The 23,604-nt window shown below is 37.7% G+C and overlaps 2 protein-coding genes across 2 annotated transcripts in view; one reads left to right on the forward strand and one right to left on the reverse strand.

Moving 5' to 3' along the window:
• Positions 1–10,479, reverse strand: part of LOC109701484 (olfactory receptor 7E178-like) — a 29,477-nt gene extending 18,998 nt beyond the window's left edge. Inside the window, exon 1 of the mRNA XM_074054193.1 lies at positions 10,352–10,479. The gene's annotated coding sequence lies outside the window, so the exon portion shown is untranslated. The remainder of the gene's footprint in view (positions 1–10,351) is intronic.
• An 8-nt stretch (positions 10,480–10,487) lies between these two features.
• Positions 10,488–11,616, forward strand: LOC141416786 (olfactory receptor 7D4-like). Its single transcript, XM_074054205.1, has one exon. It carries the CDS (start codon positions 10,639–10,641, stop codon positions 11,614–11,616), a length of 978 nt encoding a protein of 325 aa, XP_073910306.1. The 5' UTR covers positions 10,488–10,638.
• Positions 11,617–23,604: the final 11,988 nt, after the last annotated feature.

Raw genomic sequence — 23,604 nt, forward strand, 5'->3', positions numbered from 1 at the left:
TTCTGAAGAGAAAGTTTATAGCATTTTCCTTCTGACTTCCAATTTCAACAATCTTAATAAAATGTGGACTTTTGTCAATTTAATTGATGACCTATGGCTTTGATATCAGCAAATCCATTGTATTAGTTATGTACTTAAGAGGGAATTTGGTTTTCTTTTTTCTATTTTATTATTTTATTATAATTGTATTTTAATTACACAAATGGGTTTCACCATATTACAAACATTCATATACTGTACTTTGATCAGATTAATACCCCTTATTATTTTCTCTTTTCTCAGTCCCACAGCAACCCCTTATTTTAACAATTCTATTTGGTTTCATTATGCTATCTTCATAGATCCAATGTAACTCAATAAAATTCATCACCCATCATTCTCTTTCCTCCCCTCATATTCAACTTCCCAAAATAATGCCACAACTATATTCATGTTATATATATATATATATATATATATATATATAATATATACATGTAATATATGTATATATTATACATGTATTATATATATACATAACATGTATATTTCTCAGGTCTAGAGTCTGTATCTGAGAGAAAACATTTTATATGTCTTTTTGAGCCTGGTTCACTTTATTCAAAATGATCTCCAAACACATCTGTTTTCTGGCAAATGACATAATTCCATTCTTTTAGATGAATCATACTCCACTGTGTATATATACCATTTTAATCCTTTCATCAGGTAAAGGGCATCTAGGCTAATTCCTTAGTTTGGCTGTGGTGAATAGTGCTGCAGTAAACATGGGTATGCAGGTGTCTCTATTGTATCAGACTTAAATTCCTTTGGACATATGCCCAAGAAAAGTATTGCTGGATCATATGGTAGTCCTATTTTTAGTATTTTGAGGAACATGGATTCTGATATCCATAGTGGCTGGACTAGACTAACTTTCATTTCCACCAACAGTGTGTAAGTGTTCCTTTTTCCCCATGTCTTCAACTCACATGCATTATTTGTTCTTGATGATACATTCTGACTGAGGTGACATAAAATCTCAGTGTTCTTTAGATTTGCATTTCAATTATGGTCAGGAATGTTGGACAATTTTTCATTATTTATTGACCATTGTATTTTTTCTTTCTATAATTGTTTATTTAATCCACTTGCCCATTTATTAATTGCATTCTTGCTTGTTTGGCATTTTTTGAGCTTTTTAATATTTTCTAGTAATTAATTCCTTGCCAAATAAATAGCTAACAAACATATTCTGTAAGCTATCTCTTCATTTTAGTGACTGTTTCCTTTGCTGTGCAGAAGCATGTTAATTTGATGAAATCTCATTTGTCGAACTTTGATCTTATTTCCTGGAGTACTATTTGGAGTCCTTTTTGGGAAGTTGTTGCTTATGCCTAGGTCGTCCAATGTTCTCCTGTAATAATTTCAATGTTTTAGGTCTTACATTAAAGCCTTTGATCCATTTTGAATTAATTTTAATAGAGGACGAGAGACAAGAATCAAGTTCCAGTTTTCTATTATGGATATCCAGTTTCCCAAACATTATTTTGTTAAAGAAGCTGTCATTTTTCAATGTATGTTTTCTGGCACCTTTGTCAAAAATCAGCTGGCTCTAAGTGTGTAGGGTTATTTCTATTCTATGCCTTTGGTGTATGTGTCTGTTTTGTGCTTGTTCCATGTTTTTCTTTTACTATGCCTCTGTAATATAGTTTGCAGTCAGGTATTGTGATACTTAAAGCACTGATCTTTTTGCTCAGGTTCACCTTGCTATTGAATATTATTTGTGCTTCCATAATACCATTGGATTGATTTTTCTATTTTAGTGAAGAGTATCACTGAAATTTTGATGGGGATTGCATTGAATATGTAGATTGCTTTCAGTAGTATAGCAATTTTTAGAATATTGATTCTGCCAGTCCATGAATTTGGGAGATTTTTCCATCTTCTAGTGTCTTCTTTGATTTCTTTCTTCAAAGTGTTGCCCTTTTCATTGCAGAAGACTTTCACCTCCATACTTAAACTTACTCTTAGCTTTTTTCTGAGGCTATCATGAATGGAATTGTTTTCCTGATTTTTTTCTCAGTCTGTGTGTCCTTTGTTGGTATATAGAAAAGCAACTGATATTTTGTATTTTAATTTTGTATCTTGCTACTTCCTTAAAGTGTTTATGAGATCTAGGAGTCTTTTTGGTAGCATTTTCAGGATCTTGTAGATTTAAGATTATATCATTGCAAATAGGGATGATTTGACTTCTTCATTTCCTATTCAAATTCTTTTTATTTCTTTCCCTTGCCTTATTGACATGGCTAGGAGTTTCAGTACTACATTGAATAAGAAAGGGGAGAATGGACATCTTTGTCTGCTTCCTAACTTTAGAAGAAATATTTCAGTTTTTCTCCATTCAGTATAATGTTACATGTAGATTGTCCATATATATCCTTTGTTATGTTGACATGTGTGTTTTATTACGAGTTTTTTCCAAGCTTTCATCATGAAAGAATGTTGAATTTTGTCAGACTTTTTCTGCTTCTATTGAGATGATATGTGGACTTTGTACATGATTGTACTGATTGATTTGTGTATGTTAAAACATTGTTGAATTCCTGGAATAAAACCAATTTGATCCTGACAGTAATTGATAAAATAAAAATCTGTTATTGGCTTGGCAGGGTGTAGCTCACAACACGTACCTAGCATGTGTGAGGATCTATGATCTATCCAAAGCACTACAAAAAATCTGATATAAATTCCATCTTTTCAACTACTTTTATATCTCCAGGAGAATGTTTAGGCATACTTTTCTTGGAGTTATGGTTATGAGTGTTGGAGGTTTATGGCATTTTGTTTACTCATATGACAGCCCAACTCCTAATTGTTATTGAATATGGTACAAGTTGTTAAATTAGGAAACTATCATTGAGAAAATAAAAATAAATGGAAATAAATCTTCCTACTCATGGATCAGAAGATTAGTACCAAAATATTTATTACAGATTCAACATCAACCGTACCAAAATTCCAGTAGCATTTTTCACAAAAACAGAAAGAAAAATCCTAAAGTTCATATGAAACAATACAAGACCTTGAATGGTCAACAGTCTGGAGAAAGTTGAACAAAGCTGGAAATATCACACTTCCTGCTTTCAAACTATGTTACAAAGTTACAGTAATCAAAACAGTATAACACTGCCATAGAAGACACAAGGACTAAAAGAACAGATTATAGAGCTCAAAAAAAGACTTCTGTGTATAAAATCAATATTCCTTGGCAAACACGCTAGGAATACACAATGGGAGAAAGTCTCTTAAACAGTTGGTATTAGAGAGCCAGGCATGGTCATTCACACCTGTAATTCCAGCAGAAGGTTAAGGCAAGAGGGTCACAAATACAAGTCCAACCTGAGCTACATAGTAATATCTACTGTCTCAAAAAATATGATATTGGAAAACCTGGATGTTCACATGAAAATAAATCATTATGCAAATAGTAACTCAAAACAGATGAAATACTTAACTTTAAGACCTGAAACTAAAAATTCTACAAGAAAACATAGAGAAAAATGTCCTTGATGTTATTCTTCGTAATTATTTTTGATATGACACCAAAAGCACAGGCAACAAAAGCAATTTTTTTAAATGGGACTAACTGCATCAAACTAAAAAGCTTCTGCACAGCAACAGAGAAAAAAATGAACAAAGCAAAAAGGCAAGCTACAGAATAGGAGAAAAGATTTTCAAACCATCTATCTGATAATGGGTTAGTATAAAATATTTGAGGAATACATATAACTCAATAGAAAAAACAACTGGTTTAAGAATAAGCAAAGGATATGAATTGGCATTTTACCAAAAAAGATATATAAATACTCTACAAATATATGAAGTTGCTCAATATCACTAATAATCAGGGAAATGCAAATAAAAACCACAATGAGTTAACACTTCATGCCATTAAGATGGATAGAATGAAAAAGATAAGACATATAAAATGTTAATGAGGAAGTGGAGAAAAAGGAATACATATATTGTTGACAGGAATGTAAATTGGTACAGTCATTAGAATGACCATCCAGTGATCTCATGTATATGCATAATGAATATGAAATGTGTAATTCAAAATGGTATCTGCACCCCAATGCATCATTACAATAATCAAGATACAGAAAAAAGCTAATTGTCCATTATGGATGGTTAAAGAAAGTGTGGGTACACATACTCAATGGAACTTTTTTTGGTGATTGCAAAAGGAAATCTTGCCTTTTCTATGGTATGGATGAACCTGGAGGATATGCTAAGTGAATAAACCAGACCCAAGAATAAAACTAGTGAATAATCTCACTTATATGTGGAAGCCAAAAAGTCTGGACGAATATAAGCAAAATGTAGAACCACCACTATATTCAGAGTTTGGGTGAGAGAACCTTTATTATTTACCTAAAATTTGTGAAAACAAATATTTGTTTGTGGGACTGGAGTCTGAATTCAGAGCTTCACACTTGCAAAGCAGGCACTCTACTGCTTGATCCACACCTCTGCTCCACTTTGATCTGATTATTTTGAAGATGAAGTCTCCTGAACTATCTGCCTGGATTGGCCTTGAACTGCAATCTTCCCGACCACAGCCTTCCAAGTAGCTAGAATTATGGATGTGGTCCACCAGTGTCTAGCTCTGAGAGAAGATTGTATTCAACACACAGTAATTATGTGTGTTGCTGAATATTTTAATTAATTTTATTGAGGTAATCACTTCACAATGTATAGGTATATCAAATCATCACGTTGCAAACCTCAAATATGTGCAATTTTTGTCAATTTTTATATCAATAAAACTGGAGAATTATTGATTTTATGTTTATTTACATCTTGCTAATTCCTTTAAACAATCCATGGCATCACACAAGGATACAAGCAATAGTTAGCTAAGGTTGCAAGCATCGAAAGGCTCTGACAGGGGTAGATGTGCTTTCAAGCTCATTTATGTGACTATTGGCAGGATTTAGGTCCATGCTGGCTATTGATAAAAGGCCTTCCTCAGTTCTTTGCTATACTGGTCTCTCCATGAAGCAGATCTTTATGGCAACTTGTTTCCATCAGGGAGAGCAGACAGGTATCATAAAAAATATACTACAAATATACTAGAGATAAAGGCCAATACCTGAATTTTGGCACATTGTATTGGTTGGAACAAGTCACTAGCTTAGGAACATGTGTTCAAAGTGATGGTTCTGGATAATATCATTCATACAAGATATGGGTGTGGTTGAAAACATATTAGAAGCTGTACGCTACAGATATTTACCCCGTATCAAGATATTTGGCTGTAGGCAGTAAGATTCTGGAGATCGTTCCCTCTTTCTGGCCTAGCCCACAATCAATTACACTACCATGCTCTAGTAAAAATACCCTAAAGAATTGACATTTGGGTAGAAACTACCTCTGATTTGGGAATTTTTGGCAGATTCCATCTTGTTGTAGCAGGTTATACAGTGGGAATGCCAATATAGGTCCTCTCCTGTCAGCAGGGTCAATTCACATTATGCTACAGCTATTTCATGCCCAAATTTGACACATCTCCAATAGCTTCTGAAAGTCTCATGTGGAAAGAGCTCTTGTTATTGTAGAATATATTTTCACCCTCATTTTGTTTTTAAGATTAATTGTAAGATGTTTGTGGTATTTACAACATGACCCTAAGTTGAACAAATTCACCTCATCTATATTACTTTTTCTTAATCACCCTATATTCTCCCTCCATTTTTGTAGGGTTTATCATGCTATTTAATTATATATCTGTACTGTTCTTCTATAATATTCACCTTTGCCCTCTCCTGTTTCCCTACTCCCACCCACTGGTCACCCCTCCAAACAAGTCTCTTTTTACAATGTCATTTTTTTTTTAGGTTTATGTTCTGCATGAGTGAAAACATGCAATGTTTGTGTTTCTGAGCTTGACTTGTCTTGCTTTACATGACGACTTCCAGTTCCATCCATTTTCCTTCTTTGGCTAGTCAATACTTCATTGCATACATGCATCACATTGTCTTTATCCAATCATCGGCTGTTGAGCACCCAGGCAGCTTCCATATCTTGGCAATTGTAAATAGTGCTAATGTAAACATGGGTGTGCAGGTTTCTCTCCAGTATCTTGATTTGCATTACTTACCAGAATATATTTTCTTTAGATTACTTTGTGTCCATTGTTCTTGAAGTTGTAAATACACTCATCCATAAATGTGCTGTTTGGCAGCTTCATCATTATATGAATATAACAGAATGTACTTACACCAAGGTGGCTACAGTGTCATAGGGCAATATAATCTCCTGGGATCACAGTCACAGATGTGGTCCATCATTAATCAAAAGGTTGCTATATGACACATGACTTAACGTGCTTTTGGTCCCTCTGCTTTTACTACATGATAAAGTGAGTTGGGTGGGAATTGTAGTCCCTTGCAATCTTCTATGACCAATCCATGAGACCATCCTAGCACAGAGGCCTTTGGGTAAGAATATCAGTTACTGGTTTGTCATTAACTGTAAAAAACTTAACTGTATACCTAAATTGTATGGATAAATGGAAGGTAATTTTGGGAGACTGAATGATCAAAAGGCTGTTGTGTAGGGTTTAAGAGAGAGAAGTTGAGTGTAGAATTAAAATACTTGGACAGTACAAAAAAAGTAACATCATGGTCACTTCACAGTAAATATAAGGGAGCAGACACTAGCATCATTGCCAATGAGTGTAGAAGACAGGCATACAAAAAAGAAAGATTGTATTTGTACAATGGAATGTCATTTTTGTGAGATTTTTGCCAATTCTTGCTCAGGTGATGTGTCCTTGTAAGAACTAGGGAGGTGGCAAACTTCTCACACTTTCAAGATTTGTAATTGCGAAAATTCTATTCTCATTCCTTTATAACGTTGAGGTTTGTATCAGACATGCCTCCTGAGAGCTCATGTGCTAAAGACTTGGTCTTCAAAGCAATGTTTAGTGGTGGTACTTTTGGAAAATGACTGGATCATAAAGATTCTGACCTAATCCATGGATGGATTCATAACTGAATGGATTGCTGAGAGTTGGTGGCAACTGTGCAAAGTGAAGCATGATTGGAGGAAGTGAGATGACTGGGAGAGGGAATGCCTTTGAAAGGTATTATTTTGTCACCAGTCTCTTCTGCTCTCTGCTTCCTGGCCATGAGGTGAGCAACTTTGCTTCACCATACATATTCCTCATCATGATGTACTGCTTCACCACAGACTAAAAGCAGTGGAGCCAGTCATCCATACAGTGAAACCTCTGAAACCAAGGACCAAAATAAGTATTTCTTCCCTTAGGTTATTTATCTCAGTTACTTTGCCGCAGTGTTGAAAAGCTAACTTACACATACAACTTTTCCATTTATATAACATTAGAATTCCACCCATTATTCTATGAGTTAAACTTGTAGATTTTGTTGGAGAAAAATACAATCTATTTGATATTCCTGTTAATATAAATGAACTGTACATTTCTTTTCTCTGGCTCTCTTAGAGATTTCTCTAAGTTCTGGATTCTTAGACTTGTAAAGAAGCTGGAGATGTGGTAAAATGTTCCAGAAAGGAAGCTGCCTATGCTGGAAGCAACATACAAGAGGGGAAGAACTGCTTTAGGATGAACAAAATCCAGTTAAGATAGGAAGAGGGAGTTGGAAGTGAAGTGGGTATATCCTCTATGTGGCTCCAACTGCTCCCATGGGTATACATGACAGAACAGTTAACTCCCCTGATCCCCATAAGGGAAACTTTTCACAAACAATAAAAACAGCAATTTATTTAATGAGAAGCAAAAGGATTTAATCCCAAAATAATCCCTCCATGTCCTACACCACAGCTCATGGGCTACTCCAGATCTCAGTCTAGCCTTGTGCTTGGCTTTATTCCTTGCCCTCTGGGCACATGGTGTGGTCCTTCTCAGTCTACCATTGGAAAAAGGAAAGAGTAACAGCCCCATCTTCAGGAATTCCATGTTGATGACCTTGCTTTCTTCAGAAAGTATTGCAGAAATAAGGTAAGAAGAGGACAAAGCTTTTACTTGTGCATGTTCTTAGTGCATAGGCAGGTATGTAGAGGGAGAAAAAGTATACTGAAATCAAACGAAAGTTCTTGGATCTAGACAGGACTCTCCAAGCCCCGCTATACATTACATTCTCATCTTCACCTTTACTTCTCTCCTTTCACTTTGCCTCTGTTTCTGGACCTCCCCTCATAACCATCTCTCCACACACTTGAAAGTTTGCTGTAGAGGGAACATTTCCACATCTATAGAGCATCTCCCCAGGCCTGATACTTAGCTAGGTACTGCACATAAAGAGATAGCTCTAATGCCTTGCTTTCCTGCAAGGATGAAAAAAATCTGGAAACAAAGGTACAGTTACAATGTGAAAGCAAGTCTATGTGGAGTCCAGTTTTCTACAAAGTACAGTGAAAGCCAAAGAACATGGTCCTCCCTGCCTTGGGATGTCAATGAAGTTATCAGGAGTAAATGTGGAAGGAAGGCTGGGGGTGTGGCTCAGTAGTAGAGAACTTGTATAGAATGAACAAAGTCCTCTGTTCCATCCCCAGCACTGAAAATAAAGTATGGAAGAAAAGAACATTTACAGAAGAGTAAGGAAGAAGAAAGAGAACTCCATGTGAAGAGACAGGTAAGTGCAAAGACCACAAAACTCCATGGAATGTCTCTATAACTATGACATTGAGTATGTAACGTTGCATTTTCAACAAAGTTAATACAGTAGTTCTTAAGTTTGACCAGTTAATATATCTAAAACATTTAAGAATCCTGTTCCTGACATGAATCATGGTGGGTCTTAATCAGAATATTACTGCAGAGAAGTCAAAGGCAACATGTCCATGGTACTTTAAGGTCCACAAAGGCAGAGCCTATACCTTTTTTTTTTTTTTTTTTTTGTGGTACTGGGGTTTGAAGTCAGAGCCTCATGCATACTAGGCAGGCACTCTAAACTTTAGCTGCCCTACAGTTACTTTTTTTATGAGGGATATTTTTGAGATAAGGACTCACATTTTTTTTTCTTGCCAAAGCTGGCCTTGATCTCTGCCTCCTGAGTAGCTAGGATTACAGGCATGATCCATCAGTACCCAGCACCTTCTTAGGTTTCTATCCTTGGTCTAAACCCAGGCACTCAAATAACTGAGTTAAGTAAATGATGAAGATATACAGAGTTTTGTGGCTGCTTCCAAGTGTCTAAACTATTATACTCAAGAAATGATCCTCAGAGAGAAAAACTAAAACCATGCAAATTATAAAAAAGGATATTTCCTCTGAAAGGAAGAAAACTTTCTCATATACAACATGTATGAGATCAAAGACAGTTGCTTCTGAGTTTAAAAATTCCATCCTATGGCAGAGATGTAATATTTAGAGGACTGAATATGTAGCTCAGTGGTAGATGCTTGCCTCACATGTATAAAGAGCTTTAGGGTCCACCACAGTATGGCAACTAACAAAAACAGAAGACTTTTTTTTTTTTGCAGTCCTGGGGATTGAGCCCAAGGTCTCATGCATGCTAGGCAAGATCTCATGCATGCTAAGCAAGACATTGGTTTCAGGATATCATGCCCACCCCCTGCAAAAAAAAAAAAAAACATGTATCTCAGTCTCTTAAATAAAATGGTGTAATATTTGCACAGGACCTATGCACAGCCCCCTGCATATTTTAAATCATCGCTAGATAACTTACAGTATACTTTATGCAATCTAAGTTGTTATACTATACTTTTTAGGGAGCAATGACAAGAAAAAAATCTGTACAGATTCAGTACAGCCACAATTTTCCTTGGTTTTTTTATTTTGAGACACAGTCTCACTATGTAACCCAGAGTGGCCTAAAAGACATGATGCTCCTGCCTCAGCCTACAGAATGCTGTAATTACAGGTTGGCTCTCTCTCTTTCTTGATGTGCTGGGGTCAAACCCAGTCTTGCACATAATAGACAACTGGTTGGCTGAATCTATGAATGTGGAATAAGAAAGGCTGAATGTACAAGGTACTGTGCTCAGTGATTGAAATACGAAATGAAAAAATAGAAAAGTAACCTCAACTCAGGTTGACGGCACAATGAGATTGTATGATGGACAGTATGAATTGATCTTTAGAATTGAAGCACATTATGATACATTGATCATCATGATGGAGGTAAAGGGATAAACTAGGAGAGGACTGAAATGTTACTATAATAATGGAGGGATTTCCTACGAAATACTTGTATAACATACAACTTTGAGACCAAATTGAGATAGAACAGTCTATTTCACAAAACTGGCAAATGGCACAAGGGCAATAAAACACCACATACTACAACCCCCAGTCACTTACCTGCACATTTTCCTCGGACTTGAAGTTATAAGGAAGATGTTCAAGAAAATGATGGCTCCTTCTCAGCAATTATATAGAAGTGGAATAGCCATGAGTCAGGGATGATGCAAAGGAGATCCCTGCATACTGTGGAATGTTCATTTTGAAGAAAAATTATTCAACATAATGGTAGTGGCAGCAAAGGAATCAAAGATCAGCTACAAAATATAACCCCAAAACACCAGGATAAAACAACAGGTTTCATGAGCAAATAAATTTGAAATATATGGTATATTCTTCTTTTAACTATGCTTTCTTCTTTACAGCTTATCTTCACAAGTTACATGGAACAAAGGAACCAAACGACTATTGCAAAATTCATCCTTCTGGGATTTTCAAGAGATGAACTGCAACCTATCTTGTTTTGGCTGTTCCTATCTATGTACCTGGTCTGTGTTGTAGGAAACCTACTCATTATCCTGGCCATTAGCTCTGACACCCGCCTCCATACACCCATGTACTTCTTCCTCTCCAATCTATCCTTCACGGACATTTGTTTCACTTCCACCACAGTCCCCATGATGTTAGTGAACAACAATGCACAGAACAAATCTATTACATATGAAGGATGCATAACTCAGATGTTTTTTTTCATGGTTTTCTCTGGACTAGATAGTTTGCTACTGACGGTGATGGCCTATGACCGGTTTGTGGCCATATGTCACCCCCTGCATTACACAGTCATCATGAACCCTCACCTCTGTGGTCTTCTGCTTCTACTTTCTTGGCTAATTTGCCTGATTTATTCTTTGCTACAAAGTTTGATGATTTTGAGGGTGTCCTTTTGCAAACAAACTGAAATCCCTCATTACTTCTGTGAACTTGCTCAGATCCTCAAGCTCACCTGTTCAGACCCCCTTGCTAATTATGTCCTGCTACATTGTATAACTGGCCTGTTGGGTATTATTCCCCTGTCTGGGATTCTGTTTTCTTACTCTAGAATTATTATTTCCATATTGGGCATTTCATCTTCAGGGGGTAAGAACAAAGCGTTTTCCACCTGTGGGTCTCACCTCTTGGTTGTCTCCTTGTTCTATGGTGCAGGCCTTGGTGTCTATCTCACTTCTGAAACAGCCAACCACTCTAGAGAGGGTTCAATTGCCTCAGTGATGTACACAGTGGTTGCCCCTATGCTGAACCCTTTCATCTACAGCTTGAGGAACAGGGACTTGAAGAGTGCTCTGAAGAGAATTTTTCAGCATAGGAGTTTAGTCTCAGACAGATGAGTCAAGACAGACAACAGAAACTAGAGTGCTGATGATTGGTGTGTTTACATTCCTTTGTAAAGACACAGAAAAGAACTACTTGTGAAATACTAAAAGATAGTATTCTAGAATTGAAGATAAACTTCAAACAGTTCATCAATTTCCTGCTAAGGAAAATGAAAGATGACCAACTAATAACTAGACTTCTCATGCAAACAGACTATTTCAGTTATAAAGACAAGCAAAGGGAAGACAAAACAAGTTTGAAAATGCAGCAAGGAAGAAGAGAGGACAAGAGCCACAACATTTACACAATATTGGCTCACTTATATCACTCAGTTGTTTTAGCACCACGCCTGCTACACTGTGCTTTCCCCTTTTGTTTTTTGTAAAGGGTGATGCTTTTACAAACCTCAAATTGATCTCTTTCCCTGTAATATTTTACTTAATCTTACATTGGTAGTTGCTGTTAGGGCTAGGGGTATGGCTCAATGGTAGAGTGCTTTCCTAGAATGCAAGAGGCCCTGAGTATTGAACATACCTAGACTGCAAGGATACACAGATAGATAGATAGATAGATAGATAGATAGATAGATAGATAGATAGATAGATAGATGGATAGGTAGATAAGACAGGTGACTGGATGATAGGTGATTGCTATTGATCTTTGTTGAAGAACTTTTGTAAGAAACTTCTTTAGTGAACCAATTGTTAAATCTACCTTAACAGAAGGAACACTGGGGCAGATAGAACATTTGCCTAGCTGCTTGAAGGTCTGGGTTTAATCCTCAGCAGTGCTTAAAAAATAAAAGCTTGGGATACTGTCCATTTATATAATCCAATAGATCTGAAATAAAAGTATAAAGCAAACTGCTTGCTAGCATCCTTGCCTAGCCAGGCTTTCCTAAATCTTTGTATCTGCTCCTCACAACTTAAAACTTCAAAACTGTCTCGTTTCTACAGAGGCCTGACAATCACTCTCCCTTTCAGTCCAGTTCTCATGACACTTATATTTTGAGAGGCAACAGAACACAATGGCTAAGAGTACTCTAGGTTCAAATCTCTCATCACTTGCTAATGGTACAATCTAGGCCAAGTTACTTAATTTCACTGTGCATTCATTTCCTCATTTGTATTAAAAATGGTAATGAAAAGTTACAATTATATGGCATATGCAAGAGAGCACGAAACCGTGCCTCTCAGGACATTCAATAAGTATTAGCCATCATAAGACCTATAGGGGCCATGAGGGTCTACATTGGCAACATGAAGGTTCAGAGCTTGCAAGGAGCCAGTAAGGGACTTTCCCTTTAGCCCTAACAATTTTCTTCCTTTAACTGTAATAGCTTGCACTGCCACACAGTGGAGTGACATGGGCTTGAGGGAAGAGGGAATCCATTATCAGAACAAAGTTAGAAAAGCTGACCAATAAGGGCTGATCAGTCTGTAGGCTGGACGTGGCTGAGTGCATTCTCAGTCTTGACTCAAGAAAACACAGGAGGTCCTGTAAGATGCCCTGTACAAGGCTCAGTCCTCTGAATAGTCCTAGCAATGCATGTTGGAATTCCAATCTGTGGAGTCCAGAAAAGAACTTTCCATGATGTACACTCTAAGGATTAGAACCCCCTACACCAGGAACCGAGAGTTCAAAACATACTTTAGAAACTGTCCAGCTCCATAGGGAAAGGTCTTTAAACCGTGAACACAAAACTAAATCCTGTCATGAGTTGGTTTGAAGACTGCTGAGTTCTCTTGGTGAGCACTGGATTTGGATTTAGACAGATTTCAATGATTGAGTCCTAACTTTACCATTCATTAGGATGTTTACAACCTCAGATTCTTCACTTGTAAATGACTGCTGGATTGAGTATGAAAAAAATCAGCACTAATACAGTTCCTCAGAAAGCTGTGGACATATTTATGAACACAGCATTCATATTATTTACCTGTGCCCCCATCTTCTCGATAAGATCTATTGGCAAACCCTGCATCCCTGAAAACTCTGCCAAGGTGCAGCTTTCTCCAGTAGGTTCACAGTGTGAGATATAAACCAGCTGCTCCCAATGAAGAAAAGACTTTATTCAGTGCAATAAGGTCTTATTTTCTAACCACTCTATGGAACCTCTTGTACTGGTGATCTGAAGTGAATTAGGTAGGGCCAAGAGGATAACAAACCTATGAGCCAAGAAAAGTAGCTGTTCATCCTGGTCAAAAAACTATTACTCTACCACAGGGTCCTGAACCTTGGCACTGTTATATTTGGGGCCATATAATTATTTTTCTGGTGCAAGCTGTCATGTACTTGTAAGACAATTAACCGGATTAGATGGTCTCAACTCCTTAGGTAACACTAACAAATGTCCCCTCCCCCATTAAGCCATGACAATCCAAAATGGTTCTAGACATTGCTAAACATCTTTTAAGGGCAAAATTCACCCCACACCCCTATGAGAACCACTGATCTAACATGAACCTAAAGTCAAGGGAAATTGAACTGTAGGGAAAGTAAACTGAGGGGAAGATGCTGATTGTCCTAAGTCCCAAAACAGAGTGGATCTAAGAAACTGGTCTCCAGTGAAGTCTTTGATTTGGTGGAAATATTATGTACTCATGATCAAAAACGGAAAAATGAGACCTGTGGAAATTTCCAGGAATGGGGGGAGGTGGGCTAAAGGAGAACAGACAGGGTGAATTTAACTATGATATATTGTAAGAACTTTAATAAATGTCACAATGTACCCCAGTACAATGATATTATAAATGTATTAAAATATAATAAATGAATGCCTCTGCTTGAAAGCCTTGGACTTGGAATAGAAGAAACACCAAAGCACACTGATTGGATAACTAAATGAACATTTCAAATGATCTCAAAATTCTTGGAATATGTGTTTATCTCAAAAGCCTACTGTGTGGGTGACCCTAAATTATTTGCTAAATTGAATCTATGTTTCATGCTCAGTAGGAAAGCCTTAATTCATGCTCTTTACATGTGTTAATTCAGTTAATCCTCACATCTCCTTATGAAGCAGGTACTACTGATTATCTTTGTTTTTTAAAAAGGGAAGCAAACACAAAATATCTACAGAAATCACTGACCTGTCAATGTTCCCTGAAAATTTCCACTGTTTGATATTTAAGACAATCTTTTCCTACCAATTCTGTCTGCAAGTGAATAACTTTAGGGAGAGATACCTTTCTGCTGACCTTCATTCTTCTTTGGAGGAGCTTCTGTGCTTCTTATATCTAATGCAGGAAGTTAATCCCAGGAGTCTGTAAGTTTTTACTTCTGTCACCTAAAGGACTAAGGAGCTTTCCCTCCACTTATGCACTATTTCGTTACAATCTCTACAACATTCTCTGGAGTTTCCATGTGTAGTTTCCAAACTCTGGACACCAGGTAATTGCAGGCCCAGATTTCTGCAGCTCCACATTTCCCAGTAGAGGGGGAAACAGGGCTGCTCCAAAGGCTCACTCTGATAGTAAGATAAAGGATTAGAGGACAAGGGAGAAGGGGGAACAGGAAAAGGAATCTACTTATTGGAAATTGGCCTTGATTCTTTACAGGAAAACATGGTTTGAGCTGTTCAATAATAAAAAAGTCACTGGAAGAAGCATAATCCACTCCTACTCAAAAGAAAATCATTGGTTGCCTGAAGAACAGGGAAACCAGAAAGATACCTGGGTAAAACTTTTGGGGTACTATCATGATGGTGGTGATGGTTTCATGGATATATACAAAGACCCAACCACATTGTATATGTGCAACTTCCTATAAGTCAATTGTATCACAATGAAGCTGTTCATCTTTGTCTTGCAATAGAAATACACTGGACTTGTGGAAGATTGCTGCTTCCATGTAGTTTTGTTCCGCTTTAGGGTCGCCATGTGATTACTCTGGCCAATGGGCTGTAAGCAAACCTGACACAAGCAGGTGCCTGAAAACCAGTGGAAAGTGTATTCTTCTGGTGACCTCCACAATGTGCACAGGACTTGCTTAGAGTGCTGGTGGATAAGACCTAGAGTTGAGAGCAAGGGCCCTGGCCATCCAACCTTGCAACCCACTGCAGATGTCAGCCAAGTGAACTCTCTCTCCAGCTGAGCACAATACAAATTGTCAACCAACCAACCCTAAAGTAATGGTTGTTGGGGGGAAAGGCGTTATAAGTCTAAAGTTAAAACAGGTCACCTTCATTCTACTCCTTCAGAGTATCAATCACCTTGCTAAATGGCAAATCTTATGAATGGAATGTGACATATCCTTTTTTCTTCCTGTGTCCCTGGAACAAGATTGGCATGCTTATTTAATTCTGCTGCTAGACACTCTTAATCAGCCTTTTACACTTTACTTACATCACTTCTGTGCAGCTTTGATTGCCCTAAATTCAACATCCTTTCCTTTGGGGCCTCCTGGGTTACCTCTAATAGCTACCTTATTGTTTGTATCTCTCTTCCTAGACTTTTCCTTAAGAACAGGCCATGGTTTATTGATCTCTTTCTTCCCAAAACCTAAGTGTACAGAACTTGATGGATATTCAATGTATATAATATAGTTAAGTTCCTTAAAGTGGGAAAAAATTCCTGAGTGGATTGGAAGTTACTCACAAGTTACACACGACAGAAATGGGTCCTGCTGGAGAGGTCTCAGGAATTAAAAACCAGAGTAAGACTGAATTAGTGTGTGATCAGAGGTCTCCTCCAGAGAGACTTTGAGGTACTTTTAGTGTCCTGAGAATTGGGAGGAAAAGTGCAATGAGATGCAAGAATGCTGAGCCACTTTAGTATCAATGGGGATTCACTACTTTCTACTCCCAGACAACTAATGTGCTGGAAGAACTGGACACAGAGGGAGCAATTGTACTGGATTCCCAAGGCGCCTAATTAAAGAAATGATTCCATTTTACTCAACATTGAGAGAAAGCATTCTCTTATCTACAGGCCCTGCCTCCTGGGTATACATCCTTTTCTGCAATCCTAGGCAAGAACCAGTAAATGACTGCTATTTCTTCACTAATGAGCCTAGGAAAACTTTTCACCAAGACACACTGAACATTCAGCAATCTCATTCAGGGAAGTGCAATTCCCCCAATCACACAAAGAACTGTGTGGAAGATTGAATGGAAAGGAAGGGTATAGGGACTCCAGGAAACCAAATGGAAGACTTACAAGCCCATGACCATACACCTTCCCATCATACACTGAGCCCAGTGACCTGTCAGATGCACAAATATGGTAGGAATCAGAAGAAAGTGAAGGCTGACTGTCCACGTGATCACTTAATGATCTCATCCCAGTTTACAGCTTGTGACTTGGCTCTTGCTCTTTTCACCTATCTCTTTCTCTGTAGAAGATAAATGACCATCTTGCAGGGGGCTGGGAAGATGACTAGCTAATCCATGGAAAGAGCTCAAGTCTATCATCTTCTTAGGTGAAGTAAAGAGAACTATTAAAAACTGATCACAAACATAAGCTGAGGTTATAGTCAAAGCCCAAAATCAGCACTTCTCTTTGGGAAACAGGTTTATTTATTTAGACTCTGAAGAAGTAACTGGATTGGTTTAAAAATCAGAAAAGTTAGCAGTTGGCTAGAGACAAACAGTGTACATCATGTACTTAAAATGAAGGTAAATTTTGTGGGTAAGATACTGAGATTTTGGAGGTCAAACCAGATAGATGTGAAGTCTGGGCTGGGTGTATAGTTTGATGGTAGAGCACTTGCCTAGTATGTCCAGATGCTGGGTTCCAGCCACATTACTGGGGGGTGGGAGAACGGAGAAGAAAAGCACACATTCAACTGTCCTTGAAAACAAGCATTAAGATAACTGTTAAATTTTAACATGAGTAAGTAAGCACTTTGCAATTCTTGCAGCAAGAATCAAACAAATACAGTAATAAAGTGTGTATCAGAGCAAGCTGGAATTGCTGTCATAGCAGGAAAAAATGCTTGATTCCTAAATGTTTTCCCAATCTGCTTATTTCCCTCCTCTCTTCTAAGATAGTGGGAGCCTGAAATCTACAGCGCTGTCTCAAGGATTCCTGTGATAACTGTTTGATGAAAAGGAAAGCAGCTACAAATGATTGTGCATCACACCTAGCACAAGTTTAACAACCAATCACATATATTTTTTTAAGATAAATTTTTTTAACATCACTTTTCAAGTGTTTATCATAGTGCCATACATGTGCTTGTACTCTGATTCCAAAAGCTTAATGTAGGTTCAAGTGAATATGACTCACTGTGTATACTATGGCACAGCAAGTGCCAACAATATCTCGAAAAAGTACACAATGCAGTCACCTCCCAGGATGAGCAGGCAGATTAGTGCCAGAAGCCCCTGTAAAACTCAAAATCCAGATGCTCAAGCTCCTTATATAAAATGTCAGTATTTGCATATATCCTGTGCACACGCTCCTATGCATTTTGAGTCATACAATGTAGCACAATGTAAATGCCACCTAAAGAGCTGTTATTCTGTATTGTTTAGGGAAGAAAATAACAAAGAAAAACTGCACTTCCAGTACAGATACAACCATAGTAGATTTAACTGCATAGAACATGTCAGCAATACTTTTCAATATTTTCCATGTGGTTGACAGAAAATGAAGATGTAGAATTTACAGATTCAGAGGATCAGCTGTATATAGTTAATGGAATTAACCAGCTAATTTCCAGAATATGTGAGAATTTAAATAACACACGTGGCATTTAATGTAGTTGACAAAAATAGTTGTTTAAATAAATGATGCAAATGTGTTGTACATTATAATGAGGTCTCTAAAATACTCTGCTACGAAATTAACTACTCTTGACTTTCTCAAGGAACACATAACCAAGCTGGGCCAATCCTAGCTACTTAGGAGGGTAAGATTGGGAGGATCAAGGTTTGAGGCCAGCCCAAACAAGTAATTCTTGAGACTCCCATCTGCAAAATAAGAAGAGCAAAATGGACTGATGTTATAGCTCAAGTAGTAAAGTGTCTGCTTTGGAAGCACCATGACCTGAGTTCAAGCCCCAGATTTACCCCCAAAAAAGAAAAAGAAACATAACCAGATGTTGGTACAAAGCCTAATCCCAATACTTGGAAGGTTGAAGTGGAGGACAGGAGAGTTCCAATAGAGCCTGGGCTGTACAAGCAAGAGCCTGTCTCAAAAATAAAGGAAAGGAAACAAATAAAAAAAGAAACACATATAACATAAGAAACAATCAAGCATCAAAAGGACTGCAGAATTTCTAGTCTAAGAAATCTAAACCCAGGCTCAGAAAAACACTTGGCAGTCCCCCAAACCATTTTACAAACCAGAAAGCACAATACATAGATCTTTTCCAGGTAAAGCTGCTCAAATGTAACTCAAGGGTGACAAGGGTTCATCTGTCTTCTTAGCCACTCTACTCCAAATCCCATGCCATGTCCCCAGGACAAAAATATTAAGCATTGTGTGATACCAGTGTGTTAACTCATGTGAGGAACAAGGCTCAATACAGGAAGAAGACATGAAACCAAGTGTTAGACTAAGAAAGTTTAAAAACATAAATTTGGAATGGGAGAAAGCCGAAAAAACTGTTGTCATGGCAGAACACATGCTTAGCATGCACAAGGCCCTAGCTTCAATCTTGAACATGAAATACCAAAAAATAAAGACAAGTACAGGCCAATGAACAGGTAAATGAATAAAGGTCTCTAAAGTCACCAAGCACTACATGTGGAAAATCCAGAAAAACAATGATAAAACCAACTAAAAAAATAAAAGACTTCAGGATTCCAAGATGGCAGCTACAGGGAGGAAGCAGAAAGCGTTCCTCCTAGAGTGAAACCTTGGAGAAATGCTGGTGACACACCTTGCAGGCAAGGCCACTGAGAAGAGGGAAAACTTTGGCCCCTCCACACCTCCAGCCTGCGCAAGTTCACGTTAAACGGAGAAACCAGGAGGGCCCCCAGGCCGCCAGACATCCACAACCAGACAGCTTGGGAAGACTCGGACAAGGTGAGCTAAGCGGTATGCGGTACTTTCACAGACAACCCTGGGCCAGATCAGCATAGCCCCCTGGACAGACCGAACCCCACCTGGGGAAAAAAGAGAAACTGAGTAATAAGCAATAAGAACAATAAAGGCATGTGGCAAAGAGGGTGGGGCACCCTGAGCTCTGAAGAGGAGGAGAGGGGAATTCTTCCCGGAACTGTAAATAAACAAGCCAGGCTTGGCCGGAGAGGCTCCGGCGGGAGCGGGGGCATGTGCCCAGCAACCAGGAGCAGGAAACCTTGTGAGAGTGGTGGAGGGAGGAAAACTTCACAGGAGAGGGGAAGGCCCACCTCCCACGTGAGCTGTAAACAGACACGCCGACTACTAGGAGCAGCAGCACATGCCAGCAATCAGGAGCAGGAACGCTCCTGAAGGAAAAACTGAAGAACTATTAATTAAACAACTCAAGACCCGTGAAAAGAAAATGCAAGAAATCACCGACTCCATCAAAAGACCAAACTTGAGAATCAAGGGCATCGAAGAAGGAGAAGAGGTGCAAGCAAAGGGAATGCGCAATATATTCAACAAAATAATAACAGAAAATTTCCCAAATCTAGAGAAAGATAGTCCCATACAGATGCAAAAGGCCTCCAGGACACCAAACAGACCAGATCAAAACAGAACTACCCCACGACATATCATCATTAAAACAAGTTCAGAAACTAGGGAAAGAATATTGAAGGCTATAAGAGGAAAAAAACAAATAACATACAGAGGGAAACCCATCAAAATCACAGCAGACTTCTCAACAGAAACATTAAACATCTTCTGGGCACTGAATGAAAATAACTTCAACCCCAGGATACTCTACCCAGTAAAACTATCATTCAAAATAGATGGAGCAATAAAAGTCTTCCATGACAAGCAGAAATTAAAACAATACGTGACCACAAAGCCACCACTACAAAAGATTCTTCAAGGGATTCTGCACAAAGAAAGTGAAACCCAACATAACTATGAAAGGACAGGCAGCACCAAAGCACAGGAAAAGAAAAAGCAAGACAGTAGAGAGTAACCTCAACTTAGGTACACACAACCGAACCTTAAAACAACTAAGACAACTAAATGACAGGAATCACCACATACCTATCAGTAATAACACTTAATGGTAACGGACTTAATTCACCCATCAAAAGGCACCGCCTGATGAAATGTATTAAAAAGGAAGATCCAATAATTTGTTGCTTACAGGAGACCCATCTCACCGACAGAAATAAGCATAGGCTTAGGATGAAAGGCTGTAAGAACATTTACCAAGCCAACGGCCCCCGAAAACAGGCAGGAGTAGCAATACTTATCTCTGACAAAGTAGACTTCAAACCTACATTAATCAAATGACATAAAGAAGGACATTCCATACTAATAAAAGGAGAAATACACCAAAAGGAAATAATAATTACCAACCTATATGCACCTAATGTGAACGCACACAATTTCATCAAACATACCCTGAAAGACTTAAAAGCATATATTAACTCCAACACAGTGGTTGTAGGAGACTTTAACACCCCATTATCATTAATAGATAGGTCATCCAAACAAAAAATCAATAAAGAAATCCAAGATCTAAATTACACAATAGTTCAAATGGGCCTACTTGACGTCTACAGAACATTTCATCCAACATCTACACAATATACATTCTTCTCAGCAGCCCATGGAACCTTCTCCAAAACAGATCATATCTTAGGGCACAAAGCAAGCCTCAGCAAAAATAAGGAAATAGAAATTATACCCTGCATACTATCTGATCACAATGTAATAAAACTAGAACTCAACAACAAAAGTAAAGACAAAAAACTTGCAAACAGCTGGAAACTAATTAACTCATGACCTAATGAACAATGGGTCATTGATGAAATAAAAGAGGAAATTAAAAAGTTCCTGGAAGTCAACGAAAATGAAAACACAATCTACCAGAACCTATGGGACACAGCAAAGGTAGTTCTGAGAGGAAAGTTTATAGCCATGAGTGCATATATTAAAAACACTGAAAGATCCCAAATCAATGACCTAATGATACATCTCAAAACCCTAGAAAAACAAGAACAAGCAAATCCTAAAACAAATAGAAGGAGAAATAATATAAAAATAAGAGCTGAAATCAACGAAATAGAAACCAAAAAAACCATACAAAGAATTAATAAAACAAAAAGTTGGTTCCTTGAAAAAATAAAGAAGATTGACAGACTCCTGGCTAACCTGACAAAATGAGGAGAAAAAAACCCAAATTTGTAGAATCAGGAATGCAAAAGGGGAGATAACAATAAACACCATGGAAGTCCAGGAAACCATCAGAGACTACTTCGAGAACCTATATTCAAATAAATTTGAAAATCTTAAAGAAATGGACAGATTTCTAGATACATATGATCATCCAAAACTGAACCAAGAGGAAATTAATGACCTGAATAGATCTATAACACAAAATGAAATTGAAGCAGCAATCAAGAGTCTCCCCAAAAAGAAAACTCCAGGACCTGATGGATTCTCTGCTGAATTCTATCAGACCTTTAAAGAAAAACTGATACCAACCCACCTTAAACTGTTCCGCAAAATAGAAAAGGAAGGAAAACTGCCTAACACATTTTATGAAGCCTGTATTACACTTATCCCAAAACCAGGCAAAGACACCTCCAAAAAGGAGAACTATAGGCCAATCTCCTTAATGAAAATTGATGCAAAAATCCTCAACAAAATAATGGCAAACCGAATTCAGCAACACATCAAAAAGATTATTCACCATGACCAAGGAGGCTTTATCCCAGGAATGCAGGGGTGGTTCAACATATGAAAATCAATAAACGTAATATACCACATTAACAGAAGCAAAGACATAAACCACTTGATCATCTCAATAGATGCAGAAAAAGCCTTTGATAAGATCCAACACCATTTCAAGATAAAAGTTCTAAGAAAACTAGGAATAGAAGGAAAGTACCTCAACATTATAAAAGCTATATATGACAAACCTACAGCAAGCATTATACTTCATGGAGAAAAAGAGAAACCATTCCCTCTAAAATCAGGAAAGAGACAAGGATGGCCACTATCTCCACTCCTATTCAACATAGTACTGGAATTCCTAGGCAGAGCAATTAGGCAAGAAGAAGGAATAAAAGGAATACAAATAGGTAAAGAAACTGTCAAAATATCCTTATTTGCAGACGATATGATCCTATACCTAAAAGACCCAAAAAACTCTACTCAGAAGCTTCTAGACATTATCAATAGCTACAACAAGGTAGCAGGATATAAAATTAACATAGAAAAATCACTAGCATTTCTATACACTAATAATGAACAAACTGAAAAAGAATATATGAAAACAATTCCATTTACAATAGCCTCAAAAAAAATCAAATACCTAGGTGTAAACCTAACAAAAGATGTGAACGACCTCTACTATAACCTTCTGAAGAAAGAGACTGAGGAAGACTATAGAAAGTGGAGAGATCTCCCATTCTCATGGATTGGTAGAATCAACATAGTAAAAATGTCTATACTCCCAAAAATAATCTACATGTTTAATGCAATTCCCATCCAAATTCCAATGCCATTCATTAAAGAGATTGAAAAATCTACTGTGAAATTTATATGGAAATACAAGAGACCACGAATAGCCAAGGCAATACTCAGTCAAATGAACAATGCTGGCGGTATCACAATACCTGACTTCAAACTATATTACAAAGCTATAATGATAAAAACAGCATGGTACTGGCACAAAAACAGACATGAAGACCAGTGGAACAGAATAGAGGATCCAGATATGAAGCCACACAACTATAACCAACCTGTCTTTGACAAAGCAGCTAAATATATATGATGGAGAAAAGACAGCCTATTCAACAAAAACTGCTGGGAAAACTGGTTAGCAGTCTTCAAAACACTGAAACTACATCCATATATATCACCCTATACCAATATTAACTCAAAATGGATCAAGGATCTTAATATCAGACCACAAACTCTAAAGCTGATACAGGA

This window comes from Castor canadensis, chromosome 14, assembly GCF_047511655.1.
Source record: "Castor canadensis chromosome 14, mCasCan1.hap1v2, whole genome shotgun sequence".
Classification (NCBI taxonomy): domain Eukaryota; kingdom Metazoa; phylum Chordata; class Mammalia; order Rodentia; family Castoridae; genus Castor; species Castor canadensis.

Bases quoted from the DNA above. Each gene is read 5' to 3' on its own strand.
- LOC141416786 (XM_074054205.1), top strand. From the start codon at position 10,639: ATGCTTTCTTCTTTACAGCTTATCTTCACAAGTTACATGGAACAAAGG.